Raw genomic sequence first — 19,146 nt, forward strand, 5'->3', positions numbered from 1 at the left:
CATCAGATACGGGCAAGCCTAGGCATTGGTATGAGTCAAGTTCATAAAAATATTACACGAACATTTAGGCGTCAGGAAGCTTTGTACCAGATGGATTCCCCATACTTTAACCGACGACCAGAAAGACTCAGTTCTTTCAACCGAAGGATGACCACGAAAGGTAGGTAATAGAAGGGTTAGCCGCTATACTAATTGTGCGGTATCTAGTTGTAGCGCAACGGAGGGCAATACTTAATCTATGTAAACACGTTAACTGAATACAAAAACCTACTATAATCTAATATATAAAATTCTCGTGTCATGGTGTTAAACATTGAAGTGCATATTGGGTAGGTCTAAGAATCGGACAACATCTATTTTTCATCCCCCTAAATGTTAAGGGTGGTCCAAACGAAATTTTATTTTTTTGACATTTTTTTTTAAATTTGTTTGATTATGAGTCAGCATTAAAAATACATACAACTTCAAATTTTCACCAATCTACGATCAAAAGTTACTTTTGTATCGCGATTTTAATATCGGCAATACAACGTTTGCTGGGTCAGCTAGTACTATATAGAATATCTTTCATGTGGATTAGATAAATTAGACATAATGTTTCTGCTTCACGGCAGAAATAGGCGCCGTTGTGGTACCCATAATCTAGCCGGCATCCTGTGCTGAGGAGCCTCCCACTGGTATAACAGAATATATAACAGAATACAAAAAACTACAAGTATATCTTTCATGTGGTTAAGTTAAATATGACATGATATTTCTGTATTTATTTAACTATATTTGTAATGACAAAATTGATTTATATGAATCGGCGGTACTCTTCCAAAATATTTAATAATTTTTGAAATAGACAAATTAAATTTGAAAACAAAATTTATTAACGATGCCGGACTCGAACCCGCGACCTCTCGCGTTCCATTTTGCGAACCGTTCGAGTGACGTATCGTTGATAAACCTTGCATGTCTTGTTCAAGTCTCAGGTTGTGGCTTCATCTACAGGATCTACTTTAAAATTAATAACCTGCCCAACCCCAATATTTGCATATTAGAAAATTGACTTGAGATGTCGCTCTTGTAAATCTAAACAATTTGTTAGGTTTTAACGTGGTAACCCTCACTTTTGGGATTAATTACAGATATTAATAATTTATCTTTTTAATAATATTTTTAGACTTGACTAGTTAGGACCTCTTATATCATTTTAGTTAGGTTTGTAATAAATCGTACAATAATCTATGCAAAATTGATTATTGTCCAAGCCGGTATCAATTTGGTTGATCTCATTTTCATTTACTATCAATAAGGGAATTAGGGAGTTAAATAAAACGCAATTTGACACAATGGTCTTTATCAATTCATATATCTTACTCTATATAATATTATATCTATTTAAGTACATAGGTACGGAGTAATGTAGGAATATGAAGGAATGGCTAATCAGCCCAACGGCCGTTCCCAATATACTATCTACAGATAGAGATAAATTACTACCTTCTACTGTAAATAATCTGATGCTGTCCCAATATACCCGATAAGTCATTTTTATCGCCTTATATTGGGACGCATGAATTGCAATTTCCATACAAACTTCTATCGCTGGTAAGCTATACGTCGTCCCATTGACAGACAGCGTGTACGGATTAGGTGAGTAACGGTAGATAGGTTTATTGGAACAAAAAAGTCAACGATAGTTACGATTTTTATCTCAAGTAAGTGATAGACCGAATATTGGGAAAGGCCGTTATTGGCGAATGTTGACACATTCGATAGTAATGCTAATTAAAAACTGTTTTTTTTTTTTTTAAATAATTGTATACATCGGCATATATAAATAAGACAAATCATTTTCATGAGATAGTGACTAAATAAGTTTTCACTTGATGGTGGGGATTCTCCCTGATCTAATGCGTATTGTTATCAATGTAGTGCCGTTCAGGGTTCTTGCTAACACCAAAACTGAGTGGCATCAGAATTACTGGTCACTTTGAGACATAAGATCTTATATAATATACGTCTCGATAGACTGTGATAGATAGGAACACGTCGAAAACAACAGTGGTGAACTGTTAGCCTCTATTTTCAGTAACGCACGCGCACTAAAACAAAGTGACTTCCGTATAGCGAATGCAAGACGTAGCTGTTGTCATACGTTGCCTAAAAGCAAAAGGCGCAAGGAACGTACAATACTCTGAAGTATTTTTGGATTTCGAATTTATTTCGTTCGTTTTCCGTGTTATTTATACTTCAAGAATCAACGTAATAAAGGACACATTTTCCCACCATCTATCGATGTTTGCTGAGGTTGTCATCTCTAGTTTTAGTACCGCAGACTCTCGCTGCATGGCCAACAGCCTCAAAATGGCGAATATCAAACAGGCACAAAGGCACTGACAGCCGCCAATCCAGTGGTATATAGTAGAGTTCAGTGATTTTGAATACTATACTAGCTACAGATTGTTAAATCAAAATTGATCGCGTAATATTCTGCTGTCAGTTCACCTATACGTTAATATACTATAAGATGACACATAATCTATGTTCCTTACCATTCTTTTGACGTTGTTCTTTATATATGGACTCGACTTGAGAGAAAAATTTCACATGAGTAGATTTGTAATAATTATGGTACGTTGAAATATGCTCAAGTTGTATTGAGATCAAATATTTGATTGCTAATTGACCTTTTCCCCATATTCCCACATGAAAATCGCGTCCGACAACTCAAATACGACTGCAAGTATGAGACTAGTTGTAGTGCGAAGCTAACAATCTTTGCTTATCGTATATATAAATATTTCTCGACTGACATCTTGAAAAGGCAAGCGGGCTAGCAATCATCAGAAACCTAAACGGTTTCCGTGCAGAAAAATTCAAGATGGCTGCCGAGATTTGACAATATTTTAAATAACTTGTTTTGTTTTAGCACAGTTAGCCTCTCTTGTCATATAGAGCTGTCAAACGCGAGAAAGAGTATAACTACAAGTGTCAAACTTAACATTAACCAGTGTGTCGGATGAAATTAATTAATTATTAACTTCTCCGAACACTTAGCGACTTTATAGTCGAACAAAATTTCACAAAACTTAAACAAGGCAAGTGTAACAGAAACAAACAAGAAGCTTATTCTAAACCTACTATTATTTCATGTTTATTCCTACAATCGTACTAATTTAAGCGTGAAACTCAATAAAAGGGGTTGAAAAATTAAGACGTATAACCGTTATTTTCAGTATCGGTTGGATCGAGGTGACAGCTATTGTCAAATTGACAGCACGATTTGAAACACCCTAGAGACGTTTCTAACACAACGTAGAGTATGTACTGTGTAATTTTAGAGACGTACGACTGAAATTCAGTCTATTTAAAATAATCTTTTTATCGCTTTCAATACAATGAGATTCAATAAATCATTATTGATAATTGTATCTCATTCGTTAATGACTCCCATCAGATAATAGCGAATATAATCAGTTCTGTATAGTTTAGTCGGGGATTGTCTTTTGGAGGCCATTTTAATGAGACTTGCTTTCTTTTTAGTCTTCTCGCGGCTTGAAAGGAATCAGGCAGTTGAGTAGCCAAGGGGTTAGGGTAGTAATGGCTAGGCTTTTGGCGTAGCTTCTTCTAGGATTGTTGTTTTCAGTTCTTATTGTGTGCATGTTCAAGTAATAATTATTAATCTGCAAGTCTGCGAGCAAAGCAGGGTGCATAATTTTTTTAATTACTTGAAATGTACTTTGAGCATTAATTTAATGACAGCAACTTGACTGAAAATAGGAGCTTTTCCACCTCATCCAACTCGATAGCCTTGAGTGATATATACCGGTTAATATGAATACATAACATCAAATAATAAAAAGGGGAGAAATCGCCATCTCTTTTAAACATTAAATTTCGTTACAGTTTGAACGAAACCCACAACATCTGTGCGCTTAGAGTGAAATGTTTTTTGTGAAGACGTTTCGGAGAAGTAAAATAGTTCAACATTTATCAGTTTATATCAGATACCATTTTATCCCAGTTTATTTACTTAAAATTTTTACGATTTTGCAAATGTGATATAATATATTTCTCCAAAACGCCTTTCACGAACAAAATAAGTACTTATCTATGACAACACCCATGGACGGTAGAAAAAAGGGGGCAGAAGAGAAGTAAAATCAAAATGTTGAATATCCTAATATTACATCCCTTTTTAGAAACTAATCGCACTCCTCAATAGAAGTTTCAAAGCAACCTCCAGTTAAAGTGAGAAGCGAATGAGCAAAAGTTGTCATTCTCCGCTTGAAAGATAGTATGAAGTGAAAGACGCACTCGTGAAATATACAGGGTATGTTCCGATATGCACTGCGACCACTGTACAGTGTGACGTCAATTTAGTATACTGTGAAGCCGTTCCTTTATAGCTATTTATACTGGTGACTATTTAAAACGGAACGCATTCCCGTATACTGTCAGCCGCATTTTTTGACGCAGCATTCAAATGAGTGTATTAAAGTTTTCTAATTCATTAAAAAAAATGTTGTTGGAGTACTGTCAAATTAAAAATATTTGGGATTAAACTGTAGGTATAGTTTAAAAAACGTTAGGCACTCGAGTGACACTGATCACGAGATCAAAGTACTGCGAGTACCTTACCTCGAAAACACCAGTGCTCACAGTAGAATATGGCGAAGATTTATGACGTCATATATTTCCCTAAGGTACTGTGGCAGTATACTGGCAGTGAATTTATCAACAGTGATAGCACTGTGCAGTGCTCGCAGTGCATATTGGAACATACATGCCCACAATAACATCATCTGACAATTCAATTTCATTGACATCAAACGTCGAGCAACCCAGAGAACATTTAGACGGCTTTACATGCAACGACTTAGCTCTGTGCGATTAGTTACAGGGAATGTTCTAAAACATCTACAAGACACATATGAAATAAAAGAGATAAAAGGTATACTTTTATCAATAAGAATTACTAGCGGTACGAAAAATCAAAAATTACTACACACTATAGAGTGATTATTGCTGTTTTACATAAGTGAAGTAAAAATTTACATTATACGGGCAAACGAATGTATACAACTTTGTTGTTTAGTAATTACGGATCGATATATAGGCTCTGCAATAATGATTCCTACTGATAAGAAAAGCTTTCTTAATGGCTTATCTTTAAAACAAGAATCATATTTTTTCAGAAAAGTTTTCCTAGCAAACTCTTCTAGTCTTTGAGTATTTATTAAGTATGTAAAAAAATCTTTCATTAATTGTTTGCAAATTACTTAAGTTGCCTAAATGCAGAGGAAGTTATTGCAGTTCTGAATAATAAAAAACTTAAAATCATATATAATTTTTATGTGTTATAAATTATTAATAACGATAAAACCCTCCTTCACTGACACAAAATCCTATTCATGTATCGATTTGTTACTCAGAATTAGTGCGGCATAATTTTGTCTTTTATGTCTTTTATTATGTAGGTATTCTGAAAACCTCTGAAATTTCTACTGCTGTTAATCAAATTTTTGTATTACCTATTTAAGCCCTTCTTAGAAATAATTAATTTTCAAATTATTTTTGTTTTAATATTTACTTAGTACAATGTAATTTTTTACTTCAAACATCAATGAGTACATTAAGAATTACAGACAGAATAAACAATCACGACAGACATAATATGATATTACACATAGAATCTCTTCAAAACTACTTATTGCGATCCCATGGGCCTTATTTAGAACTTCAACATCAACTATTCGTGTGGACCAAGAATTTACCTTGGGGAACTCTTGTTAATAAAAACATGTTTTTTTCTAAATCTATTACTGAATTTCGTAAATGTTTATATTTAAAACCATCAATAAATGTCTCAATTAGTCAAACTGTGACCGGTCTATCAAGGATACTTTCCAAAATCAAAGGCCCATTATTAGTAGATTTATATGTAATAACATGACACAAGACGACGGTCAAAGTAAATGATAATAAGATTATCATTTACAAAATAACTTTAGAAAGATGTGTTATAAATGAAGAGGTATGCATACTTTGGAAGATAGACAGACGTATTGCTGTAATTACTTTTGTCGCTATCAAAAGTTACCGGCTATCGCAAGTATGTACCTCTTCAAAAACAACAAAGAGAACACAAGACACTACAAAGGTTGGACAAGAGGCGTCCATCACTATACACCTCAAAAAATATCATGTCTTTTGTGTTTCAAAACAATTTTCTAAGCGATTAGGACATTACTAACATCAATTCTAGCTTTTTTCTAAAACGAAACAATAAATCTCTACTAGAGTTTGAAAACAACAGAAAACATAGAATCACATTACACAAATATTATTATCTATATAATATTATAGCCTTGAATTTGTAAGTGCAAACTGATCATTATTTCAGAATAAAATGAGATTTCTTTTCATTTATCTGCTGTACAAGCTAATCTTGCTGTAAAATTTTCCATAATTTTCTTGGTGAGCCCTTTTTGGCTTAGAAGTAGTTCAATAGAACGTACTATACAGTCCAGAAATCATTCCTATGCAAGCGTGAAAGTTGATTAGCCCATTGATAATCATTATATAAACCAACTTATAATTCAAGGCTATAAAATATTAATTTAGAAACTCTTTAAGAGGACTTATTTTGATTTGGTGTTATCCTTTCACACACATATACGGTACATGCAGAAAACAAAATATTTTGGCACTTTTACCTCAAACCCATTGTGTTGAACTACTCAAATGAACAATCACGACTGGATGTGAATGTGCCTGTACAAAATCTTGTTTTAGTTGCAACATTCAGTTGAAACGAACAGTAATGCTCGGTCCATAAAATTTTTATGTGTCTCTCCATGTCATTGTTATTTTAATTTTAAAAAAGACAATTCAATGCTATATTAATTCTTTACTCTCTGTTATTTGTGATTTCTTAAAGATCTATTTTTATTTGAGTAGCTCTGCACACGGACCTCAGGGTTTTTACACCGTACACTGAAGCAAGCATTTTAGGCGTCAAAAATATGTAAACGGTTCAAAAATGCCTGGATCTAAAGTATATTAAATAAATATAAATAAATATACCATTTATAAGGCAATTATTCACTTAGTACGCCAATTCTACTAGGATCATATAAAATATTTGGTGTTATTGGGACTTAAAAATATCTTACTCATGGAATGAAACAAAAAAAAAACTTAATAACACTTAAAATTTTCATACCCTATCTAAATAATATAATATAATATTATGATTTATATATTGAAATTTACCTAGCTAACATTTTATTTCTCATTTCAACTTAATTTTATGACTAAATTAGCTGTTATACTAATTGGAATTATAAGCCTTACATCTTTTATATTTTCACTGCAACTACTGCTAAAATCACTAACTTTTCAATTTGGTGACCCTCGCCAAAATGGCAATATCTCCCAAAGTTGAATGTTAGCTAATAATTCATGATGAACATAGACAGTTATACTTTTTTTTCTATTATAATCACGCGTCAATCTTCGCGTGTTTATAAATTTTGTCTATGTTTCTATAGCTGAAATGGTTTTCCATTTCAGCATATAAATATTGGCATGACATTGAAAGGCCTTCCATAATCTTCCTAACATTAGCTGCAGTGAAAATGTCTCGGCATTTAACTAAGCTTTATCCACTAGAGTATTCCTATCTCAGAAGGAAGTAGTAGCAATAAGAAAGGCAACGTACCGTCTTGTGGCAGAAATATTCTTACCAGAAGAGCAACGGTCGGCGTTTACTTAAAGTTAACCCTTATGCCTAATGGATATACACGTCCTAATATACCTAAGTCGAAGCGATTATAGGCAAAATGATATTCTAGCATTTTATATGTTATAGCTAAATTTCTCTATCTAACAGTTTTTATATATCTGCGATAATTTGCTTACGAGGTCCCACCCCGGTGTGGCGTCTTCCAAACAGTTTCACTTATATCCGGCTCGAAGGACCAGAGGACATTTAGTGACTATTGCAAATACGCCACAATACTCTCGATTGACAGAATGACAGAAATTGACTTATTCGTTTCTTAGCTGCAATGAACTAATATACATACTATATAAATATCTTATTAAATAGATCTAGCGATATGTCTCTTATGTGTCGACTACATGCACAAAACAACATAGAATAGAAACAAATCTACGAACAAAGAGTAACTCCGTCAATATAATATATAAAATACATTCCTTTTTACAAAATATGGCTGACAGAAAGTGTCAGACGTCAAAAAGTTTCAAAAAAGACGTTCTCTCGTAGATTTCTACGTTTTTTAATCATTTAGGCTTTTGGCAAAATTTGTACTCGCTTAAACTTCTCATAGCTTAGATTATACATATAATTAAAGAACATGGCTTAGGTTGTTCTCGTAGCGTATGCCACCATTTATCTCATTGCGAATCTTGATACATATTTGCATAAAGAAGTAGTAAGATTTCTTTATTATTAAAATTTTCAAGATCCGCTTAAATTCAACATCGAATATCTGATCAATATGAAACTGCATTACCGGTGCACTGAAAAACGTGGTCTGAGATCCAACAATATGTCGATTCAATTCCAATTTAAGTCAAAACTCTGTACATTCTTCTCAATTGAGCTCAGCGCCACCTTCACTATGACGTGATTAATTAATTTTTAGCTCTTTAACTATGAGCTATCGCTTAGAGTCCGTAGCTCGTTCACTTTGTCGAACAAATTTTGCCAAAGACCTATTCAATCGCAAAACCAACGAAGACGCTAACAAATAAAGACAAAACAGCGAAGTTTTTCGTCGAAAATAATCTCGACTGTTAATACTACCTACAGTAAATGATTAAATACTTCTTATGTACTAGACAATAAATATATTCATCTCTTATCTCTAAACGTTCTACATTTCACTATTTTGTTCGTCAAATTGTCGCCGTGACTGACAATCGAAAGTTTGTTGACAAATGCGTGGAAAGATATTGTGGTCAAGGTAGACATAATAATGTCATACGATTAAAGTAGTTCGAAAGGATACTCAATACTATTTCCGTTGCGGAAAACTCTGATCGCGCGGTATGCCTCAGATCGGCGTGATGTTGGCGCTCGAGGAGCGTTCTGTCAATGTATTATTTTACGTGTATTAACAGATTGCTTATAATTATGATGATTTGAGTGTATCTGAAAGCTATTGAAACAAGATTTATGACCATGCAAAATAAACCATCTTATAAACAAAATAAGGATCAGAACTTGGTGAGGGAGTAGGGTGCCGTACAGCACTCTCGGTTTTGGTGTATCTGAAAAATCTAGTGCGCTGGGGCACTGCCGATTTCGGAAGGATACTCCTTTAGAGGATTTTTTATCTTGGCAACACAAAGCCTATGTTTAGACTATAAAGGCAATATAATACTAACTGAGTTTGTGTATCTTTAATTCTTGGTAAGTAATTTACAGTAGGCTCACCGTTTCTTAATATGATATATGATAATTGTAAAAGATGGCGGTGAATTTCTTTTTTACTTCAAAATTGCTGAAGACGTGGGCAGAAGTCTTCTCATGAATCTTATTATAATAAGCTAAATACCAGCTTAGAGGAAAGAGTATTATGTTAATATCTCGCGAAAGCAGTTTTACATTTTATTATAGCATATACTTGAATGCGGCGTCGTGCAATAACAGTCGCATTGAGGGGTATAACTGTAGTGTGTTTTGAAAGAATGAATAGTTGCCGGACCGTTAGAAATTCTTCTGTTCATTCTGAGTAAAGTACATTGGTAAGGTATTGGATAGGTTTATTAAGAATTATTATTTAGAATAAATCTTTGAGCTGTCTCTAGAGTCTCAGCATAATAGCGGGCTCCACCCTAAACAGGGATACAAGGTCTAAATTGATTGGGATAAGGCAAGGTATACAGTTTTCACTGTATTGAAGTCACTCAAGTTTCGCCAAAGCAGTCTTAAATATCTATATTAATTTTCGCAGGCTCTCTTTTAACGCTAAGCTTTGTGTGTGTCATTTTATCACTGACCTGTATAAATACCACTGGACAGGTTGTTCCATATGTCTGACAGCAAATTTATGTGCCTATTCGAAGCGCCACTCGCGAGCGTCCATAGAACTAATTTTAACGTATAATACAAATGGCTGCGAAGGAACGTACAATACTCTGAAGAATTATGCTATCAATGTTTGCTGAGGTTGTCATCACTAGTTTTAGTACAGCAGACTCTCGCTACATGGCCAACAGCGCCAATGGCGAATATCAAACAGGCACAAAAAAACTTTGACAGCCGCCAGTCCAGTGGTATATAGTAGAGGTCAGTGCATTTTATTTATTCATGATTATATCTATTTGACCACTTACATCTTTAATATTAAATAAACTCCGTGCTGTCTCTCGTAGAGTGTATAGTAAGATAGTAACTTTCTGTGTCGACAACTTTCTAGATCTTTCCGCAGTGTAAAAGACAATCTTTCAAGTGTCAGACACGTTATGTATCCTTTATATATAAGACACAACCATGATTATTATATTATTTGAAATTTTCTGACTTTGGCATTGGTGTTCAGAGAAATAAATTTGTGATTGTTGACAAAACGCACTGCGCTCGATAGTAAGACTGAATTAAACTTTGAACAAGAGAATCGCCAACACAGGAATATGTCAGGCCGGTGGTACTTTTTGCAGCACTCTTTTTGAAAATATAATTTATAATAAATTGCTGATAATTTATGCTAATCTGCTCAATCCAAACAATAGCAGTTCTGGAAATATGTATAATAATCTCTTTCAAATCATTTTTTTATCTTGATTAACGAAAATAAAAACGAAATTCTTCACTTTTACATAATTCTTGCCTCAAACAGGGTGCTCTTAATAGCTCAGCGCAAAAGTTGGTCAGATTCTACATTGATTCGCAAAATATGTTATTGCTTTGCAAGTAGACAGGAAAACAATTGGTAAAAAATAATTTCAGATTACTTATATTATGAACTTGAACTAATATAATTGTATCATTGTGATAGAAGATTAAACCAAAAACTGACATAGATTTGAAGAATAAAATCTTCGTAAAATATATAAGTATACGATATCAAACATATATATGGCGTTCCATGCGTTTTGTCTGATGGTCTTACATATACGGTCTAAACGTTATTATTACTAGCTTCATAAACTACTATTCTCGTTACTAAATTCTTGGCTCATTTCTTTTTCTTCATATCCGAAGAATTTGAGCCTGAAATTCTTCAGTTTATGTCATTAATTTTTCTTAAGGTAAACTTTAAATTACTTACTGATAAACCTCCAAACAGTTGTCGTAATAGTAAGTATAATATTAAGGTCAAAACTTGTGATATTTTGGTTCATATTTTACCTTTCTTTAAGTTTTAAGGCTTTGACTAAGTTGTTCCGCGTTATAGGTAGCGTTTTAGCTAGAAACCAAGTGAAACAGCGAGACCATATATGTAGACCTTCTAATCACAGATAAAAATCATCATAAAATCTCACTCGCCGACCCCTATAGCCTACCCTACAAACATTTTTCCAAAAATCTACATTTTTTCCACTAATCTTAATCTATTGTGCTAGATTTTTGGTGCCGTTCAAGATCTTTGACATTATGACAAAAAAAAAACTAAACCATCTCTAATCGCAACCTTTTTTGGCCCGCGTGTACTTGATATAGGTAACCTTAAGACTAGTCTTAAACCACTTAACTACAATTATATATTTTCTAAAAATTACTCACATATGCATAGTCAAAAGCAGGATAGAACTCTTTCGATTATCTTTGACTCACATTTTATTCGTCCAGTGCTCAATCGAGCTAAAGGCTTTTAGCCACAAACCGCCCATTTACGCCGCAAATTCACCCGTTTAAATCACAAAAGTGACTATAACTTGTCATAAAACCGTAGAATCACAGTAAAATTAAAGAAGAATTGATAAAAAGTAAGAATCACAGTAAAGTGAAAATAAGAATTACAGTAAAGTGAAAGTAAGAATTACAGACAAAGAATCGCAGTAAGTGAAAGTAAGAATTGCAATAGTGTTAGAGGGAGAGAAGGAGTTAGATCCATTCTTTCTGAAGACAGCAACAGGTTTCGGGCGGCGCGGCACGCTGACCTCACACAAGCAAACTTGGTGCCAGCCACTCATCCTCACTGATCTGAAAATGAATATAACTTATTTATTTTGTGACTCATACATCCGAAATCATAGATCATAGCTCGACGGACAGATGGCTGGTGGGGCAGTAAAGTTCTCGATTGGCGATCACGTACTCCGGTACGTCTTCCGAGACGCCTGGAAACATGGCGCAAAGAGCTGTCTAAACAATACCCATGCATTAGCCCATTCCAATTATCAAACGAGACGACATTAGGACAGCTAAGATTGTCTTAATAAACCGTTGGACTGTCTTGATAACATTATTGTTACCGTTTTCATGGAATTTTCTTTCACATTATGTCAAGTGAACTTTCTTGCACAGTACTCGTATGTCCAGTTTGATTGGACGTGGGAAGGAAAAACGAGTGTATTTTAATAATTAATGTAATGCTATCCTGATTTCTGCTGCTAAGATTTAAATTTCGGAATTTTTTAACTCATAAGTGCACGCAGGTCTTGGTAAATATCTAAAGTGTGCAAAGAAAATTTCACTTTTGCGTATGGGACACTTATTGCATCGACTGTGATCTAGGTGCTGGCAATAGCTTTTTGTATCAGAATATATTTTTATCATATCTGAATAACTTCTCCTACTCAGATTTTTGAAGATAAGTCGACCCACTTTAATAATCCATCTAGATAACTTATTTTTATGGACAACTCAATCTTGACAGCAAAAAAAAAATATACCAAAATTGTTTTAGCAAAAAGAGTTATTAGTTCCTAACACAGTTTTTCTGTGTATCTTCTGGATTAGGAATTCCCCATCCTATCCCGGTTAAAAGACACACTGTATATAAGCCTTATCTCGCTTATTAGTGAGATAAGGCTTGCGAGAATAGGATTGCGACTAAATACAGAATGACATAGAGCTCACAAATAAATAAAACTGCACTAAGGCTGTCAGTTCAATGAATAAAAAAAAATATTTGCATTAAGCGCGATAACAAGAATAAATCTCCTTTAGGTTTCTTTAGGTCCCTTTATATTTCAATACAAGTCTATTATGGTATGGTATAGGGGCTCTTGTTTCCTCAAGTAGACCCTTAGTTTGGTCTATTTTGCGTGCAGTGCTCGCCAGACATTTCAACCAGCCCAACTTTTTCCAGAACACACCTGGGGTGTCCGCGGCCTTCTCGCAACGACCTCATAAAATACAAGTATCAAATCACAATGGAATAGTCGATTTGCATCGGGTTGAAGATTGGCTAGATTTACTTACAGGCTGGACCTGGAAGTGCGGAACTGGATAGTGCAGCACTTGTGGTGGCTGAGACATTGCTGCCACTCCACCCACTCCTCCAACTCCCCCCACGCTGCCGACTCCCCCCACACCGCTGCCAAGAGCCCAAGGAAGCTGCACGCCGCCCATGCTGAAATCATATACGTATTTCAAATGCCAATACTGTTACGTTATTAAGGGCTAGATTAAGATAAAGCGCGTACACTCTTTTAAAGGGTCGACAACGCTCTTCTGATTACTCTGGTATTGCAGGAGAATGTATATTGCTATGGGGCAACGCTGCCGATATTAATACAATATTTGTGCTGCAGAAGAGGGCTATTCGCGCTATTTATAACCTAGGTCCTAAAGAATCATTGAGAGCAAAATTCAAAGAAATTAACATCTTGACTGTTGCTTTTCAATATATCCTTGATAATGTAATGTATTTTCATAGGCACATAAGTGAATTTGCCAGAAACTGTCATAACCATAATGTTAACACCAGGAACAGACATAAACTTATGATGCCTACTACTGAGCTAAGTCGAGTTAGTAAGTCTTTTGTGGGGCGATGTATATGCTTTTACAACAAGATCCCAGAAAATATTCAAAACAAAAGTATTAAGTTATTCAAAAGAATTGTTAAAAAACGTTTGTGTTGTAAGGTTACTATAATATAAATGACTTTCTTAATAATACCACAGATTGGGAATGGAGTGACCGCCCTCAGGCTATTAAATAATAGGTTTAATTGTACACATAGTTTGTAAACATATTTATTCGATGAAAAAAAAAAGCCCGCTGAGTTTGTTGCGCCCATTCTTCTCAGGTCTGAGGCATTCATTTTGGAATGGGTGGTAGTTTTTTGACTTTCAATAAGTGATGTCACATCCTATTTTCAATAAAAATATTTGAATTTGAATGTGAATGGTGGTGATCACTTAATTGGTCACTTGATGACCCGTACGCTCGTTTGACCTCTATTCCATATAAAAAGTACTTGGAGCGGCTCCGGCGTAAGTAGAATATCTTTCCAACTAGGCAAGTGTAGAGATATCCACATCGCATCTTAAAAAATCAAATCTTCAATCGATCTATTTAGTTAGTAGGTTCGGTAACCAATATGTTATTTTTTAAAGTGATAGCCCTCACTTATGGGATTATTAACAAATTAATTTTGAAAACAAAACGAACTCTTCGATTCGAGTGACGTTTCGTTGATAAATCTTGTATGCCTTGTTCAACTCTCAGGTTGTGGCTTCATCTAAAAGATCTACTTTACAGTTGATAACCTGCTCAGCCACAATATTTTCATATTAAGAAATTGACTTAAGATTAAGAGACTTAAAGTGAGACCCTTATATCTGGGATTAATTTCACAAACTTTGTTTTAAATTTAGCTTCAAAACAGACGTAAACGTCTGTGATTTTTAATATCTTATTACTATTTCATAATCTTTTATGTTTTTATCTATATCAAAATGTCAGTTTAAGAGTTGCCTATATTAGTGCAATAAAATAATCATACCCCATGTACTGCTGTTGATATCCAGCAAATTGGCTGGCGTAAGAGTAACCCTGGACTCCCTGCATCCCCTGCAGGAAGCCTCCCAACTGCTGAGGGTAAGTGTTGTACCAGTAGGAGGCTGGGGGTACTCCGCTGGTGTAGGCTGCTCCGAACGGGCTGTACGCTGTGCCACCGAGCTATTACGAAATTCAAAAGAATTGTTATAATACATCTTTATTTGTCGCAAAAAGAAAATACAATTTTGCTTAAAATTACCCTCGACCCCCAAACTAGGATAGCCCGTGACATGGGGGTCAGTCTCAAGTTCTGCAATGTAAAGATATGTCATAGAAAACAAACATCATCATATTTTAAGGTGACTAACAATGGTGGTTATGTAACTAATTATGACAAAAATTACTATTTTAAATATAATTAAGGGACATTAACGAATAAGATTTTCAGTAGCTTCGTAATTTAGTTTCCTTAACAAGTTCTTGAGTTTATAACTAAGGTCATATATGCGGGGTTTCAAATAGGGACTTGACAATTTTGAATTTAGTTTGTGAACGCACCTTTTCACTTAACATCGAACTGTCACTGTCAGTTTATTCAGTAGACATAACCTTTCCTTAATCATCATCAGTGACCGCTACTTTAAGAGCGTTAACTCCGATTTTCGGTCGTAATTCTCGCCCTAGTAGACAGGCAGTAACAAGTTTTGTGAAAAAGTTTGAGTCTACATATTCGTTGTGTGATGTGGGTCAACGAATCGACCGCTGCAAACGTGCTCGCGGTGGCCATATGAGCGGAGTCTAGTTCAATTTATAAATGTTATGAATGTACTTCAACCCGATATTAAGTTTTTGAAATATCTCAAATTGTTTTCATTTTATTTTGAAAAAAAGTTGTCAAGTCCTTATTGGAAAACCCTTTATAAGAATGCATAATTTTAATTTATATATTAATGTTTTTGTAAAGATATCGTCCCAAATAGTTAAATTGGTGTTGTGCAAATGAGGTGGACGTCGGGGAGTACTGACCAGTGGTGGAATTCAGTTTATCCGACGGTAACGAGTAACGCTTCTGTCTATATACAGCTGCCGTACCGTAAGTATTCGGACTATCTACGAGGTTTACCGAGCATCACCTTTATGATAGGTAGGAGGTAGGATTAGAAACGTGTGTGGTAAATGTTGCAATAACATAAATGACTTTCTTAAGCTGAATTTAGTGCTCGACCGACGGTCAGCGCTGATATCGGTCAATCGTAGCTATCACAATGAAAACATATTAGGAACGCAATCAGTTCAGCGCTGATTGTTTGATACAAGCGTACAGCTACGTAACGCTGACAAGAATCGTCGTTCCGGCGTACGTCGGTCGACTAACGCGCTATGGCGATAATACACGTTTTATTTTTATGAAAATAGAATCTCAGAGAACAATATATATTGCAAACTACTACTTACAAATATATTGTTGATTCTCTAGCATATTCATTTTAAGATAACAATTAAATCAAAGCATTAATGACAATTTTTTTATGAAAATAAGGGACGAGACGAGCAGGACGATCAGCTAATGGTAATTGATACGCCCTGCTCATTACAATGCATTCATTCCATTCTCGAAAAACCCAAAAATTCTGAGTGGCACAACAATTTGCTTTCGTCACCTTGAGACATAAGATGATAAGTCTCATTTATGAAATTACTGGGTAATTTCACTAGCTACGGCGCCGTTCAGACCGCCATACAGTAATGTTTATACATTACTGCTTCACGGCAGAAATAGGCGCCGTTGTGGTATCCATTATCTAGCCAGCATCCTGTACAAAGGAGCGCCCCACGTGCAATTAAGTTTGCTGTCAGCTGAGCACCAAACGCAACATGATCAGCGCCTACGGATATGCGCTATGCTCCATCGACGTTAGCGGTGACCGTCGGTCGAGCACTAAATGCAGCCTAAATGATACTACAGATTGAGAATAGGGTGATCGTCCTCCATTTCAGATCTGACGCATACTTTTCCGAATGGGTGGTAGTTTTTGACTATAAATACCTATTTTGAATAAAAATATTTGAATTGAAGCGAGGATAAGTCGAAGAATTACAATTAAAAAACTATTGCTACCACAATAAGTGTGGTGGCAGTACTACCTCTGACAGACCACATCTTCAGTCAGTTCTGCTACTACAAAGGAAAGTTAACGATCATACCTGTCCTTGAGCCTGGGCGTTATTGGGATCTCCGGATTCCTTTCCCCAGGAACATTTAACTGGCTGCCCGTTTATGTCTGAGTTGTGGACAGCAACGATGGCGTGAGTGGCACTCTCTTTGGTGGAGAATCTGGAAGACAACGGCGTATCTTAATATAAACTAATATGCAAACTAAAATTATCTTCAGGTATGACTTAGACCAGGGGTGCTCAAACGGTCAATCACGAGTGCTGTTAAGGTGTGTAATCGAATAGTGTCCGATATCGTTCATAGATGCCGCCTTAAGCCATCAAGGACGCGTTATCGAAGTTCATTGTAGTACTGTGACCTTATTTATAATATTTAATAGATGAATTTTGGTATTTCTCTCTCCTTCCCACAATCACACAGCCGGGCTGAGGTTCGGGTCTCCTTAGGAGTATAGGTGTGTCATTGAAGGTTTTTATATAACTGTTTAATGTATTTGTCAATGGTCAACAGGTTAAAAAAACTATACTAAAACTACTAAATCGTCAACGGGTTTTGAAAAATCGGTTAATGCATTTATTAATAATTTAGGTTTTTATTAGGTTCATACTTCATATTATATTAATAACATTGCTAAATTTAATTTATACGTAGTACCTATTTCGTCAATATAATATCAAGTCAACGTTTTCGTTCGCAAATTCGTCAACTGTTTTGAATTAAGCTGTTTTAGTGAGGCATTCAATTTCTTCATTTATTGCGAGTTACGGGCGAAGACGTTGATTTAATTTATTAGCTTATTATGTTCAACAGGTTATTTCATTGAAGAAAAACAGTCAATTCGTTAACGAATATAAAACTGTTAATAAAAACAGTCTAATCTCCTAAGTAGAGGTGGTCGTTATATCAATATATGACGACCACCTCTACCTCTTAGGACGTCTCCTACCTCCCCGCGACTGTTGTTGCGTAGTCTTTGCGGCCTCCACGGCCCACATCCTATGTCGCTGTAATTGCCTTCAGGGTAACATAGCATAGAGGCGGTTTTTAGTCGGTAGGGGGTTTCCGCTTGCGCGGACATTCAAGTCCGACATATTACGCCCCGTTTCGGTGATTTTCCTCCTCTTGAAAAAAAAAAGATGAATATCGATCGCAAGGGCCGCTATGCGATCGCAAGGGTCGCTTGAGGCGACGATTCTCGCACCGGAATTGACATTGCGCCCAAGTGCTCCTCGGCTTTACCCTATCAGATTTGAATCATCGATCTACCTACATTTTTTCGACCAAAAAGAAGAAGACGATATTAATGGGAATCAGCCCCTTCCCCACCCGATGACTTGAGCATAATTATACCCAGCGGAAGAAATTTAATGGGGCATATTCGCTTGAACATCATTACCCACTCGCCCTTAGGGCGCGCGTGAGAAGACTGATTTGTATATGATTTGACACTAGATCTGATGGAAAAGGAACAGGCGCTTCCTCAGCTGCAAAAGATTACCACAAAGGGGATCCGCTCCGCCAACAAATATGACTATTTAAAAATGAAGAAGAGGAACAGCAAGCCTGCGAGGAGCAATCGCTTCCACCCCAATGACCCGCGAGTACCCTCGGGCGGCGAGTAAAACCTGCTGCAGGGGACGAAAACTCCCGATCAGCATTCCCCCACCGAGAGAAGATCATGACGTTTTTTATGATGAATATATGATAATTTCGCCTCTGTTAAGTGTTTTAATACCTTAATAAGTGGGTTATTTTTGGGATTTGTACAAGTGATTTTTGAGTCGATCTCGAGAAAACAATCTGATATAGAACTATTCACAGATTGTGTTTTAGGTAACTAAAATCGGTTATAACGTAACATCTTATGAAAAGTATGCTTAGGACATGCAGTGGCATGCTGATTCAACATCCGAAGTCACTCTTTAGTTAAGTTTAGAACTTTAGACACTAGAACGTGTTTGTTTTTTAAGAACCAATAAACCAATTTTAAAAATAATTAGTTTTTTCATTGACATTTTGGAGCAGACCTACACTTACCTTGATT

At 35.6% G+C, this 19,146-nt stretch overlaps 1 protein-coding gene across 1 annotated transcript in view; it reads right to left on the reverse strand.

The window, feature by feature from the left end:
- Nucleotides 1-1,328: 1,328 nt before the first annotated feature.
- The window catches only part of LOC126977990 (cytotoxic granule associated RNA binding protein TIA1), a 64,900-nt gene continuing 47,082 nt past the window's right edge, over nt 1,329-19,146 (reverse strand). The window contains exons 6-9 of the mRNA XM_050826724.1: nt 17,132-17,261; nt 14,931-15,106; nt 13,400-13,550; nt 1,329-12,175 (exon numbers count right to left, since the gene is read on the reverse strand). Coding sequence (XP_050682681.1) covers nt 12,134-12,175; nt 13,400-13,550; nt 14,931-15,106; nt 17,132-17,261 — 499 coding nt within the window. The 3' untranslated portion in view covers nt 1,329-12,133. The remainder of the gene's footprint in view (nt 12,176-13,399; nt 13,551-14,930; nt 15,107-17,131; nt 17,262-19,146) is intronic.

The sequence above is a fragment of the Leptidea sinapis genome, chromosome 2 (genome assembly GCF_905404315.1).
Source record: "Leptidea sinapis chromosome 2, ilLepSina1.1, whole genome shotgun sequence".
Taxonomy (NCBI): domain Eukaryota; kingdom Metazoa; phylum Arthropoda; class Insecta; order Lepidoptera; family Pieridae; genus Leptidea; species Leptidea sinapis.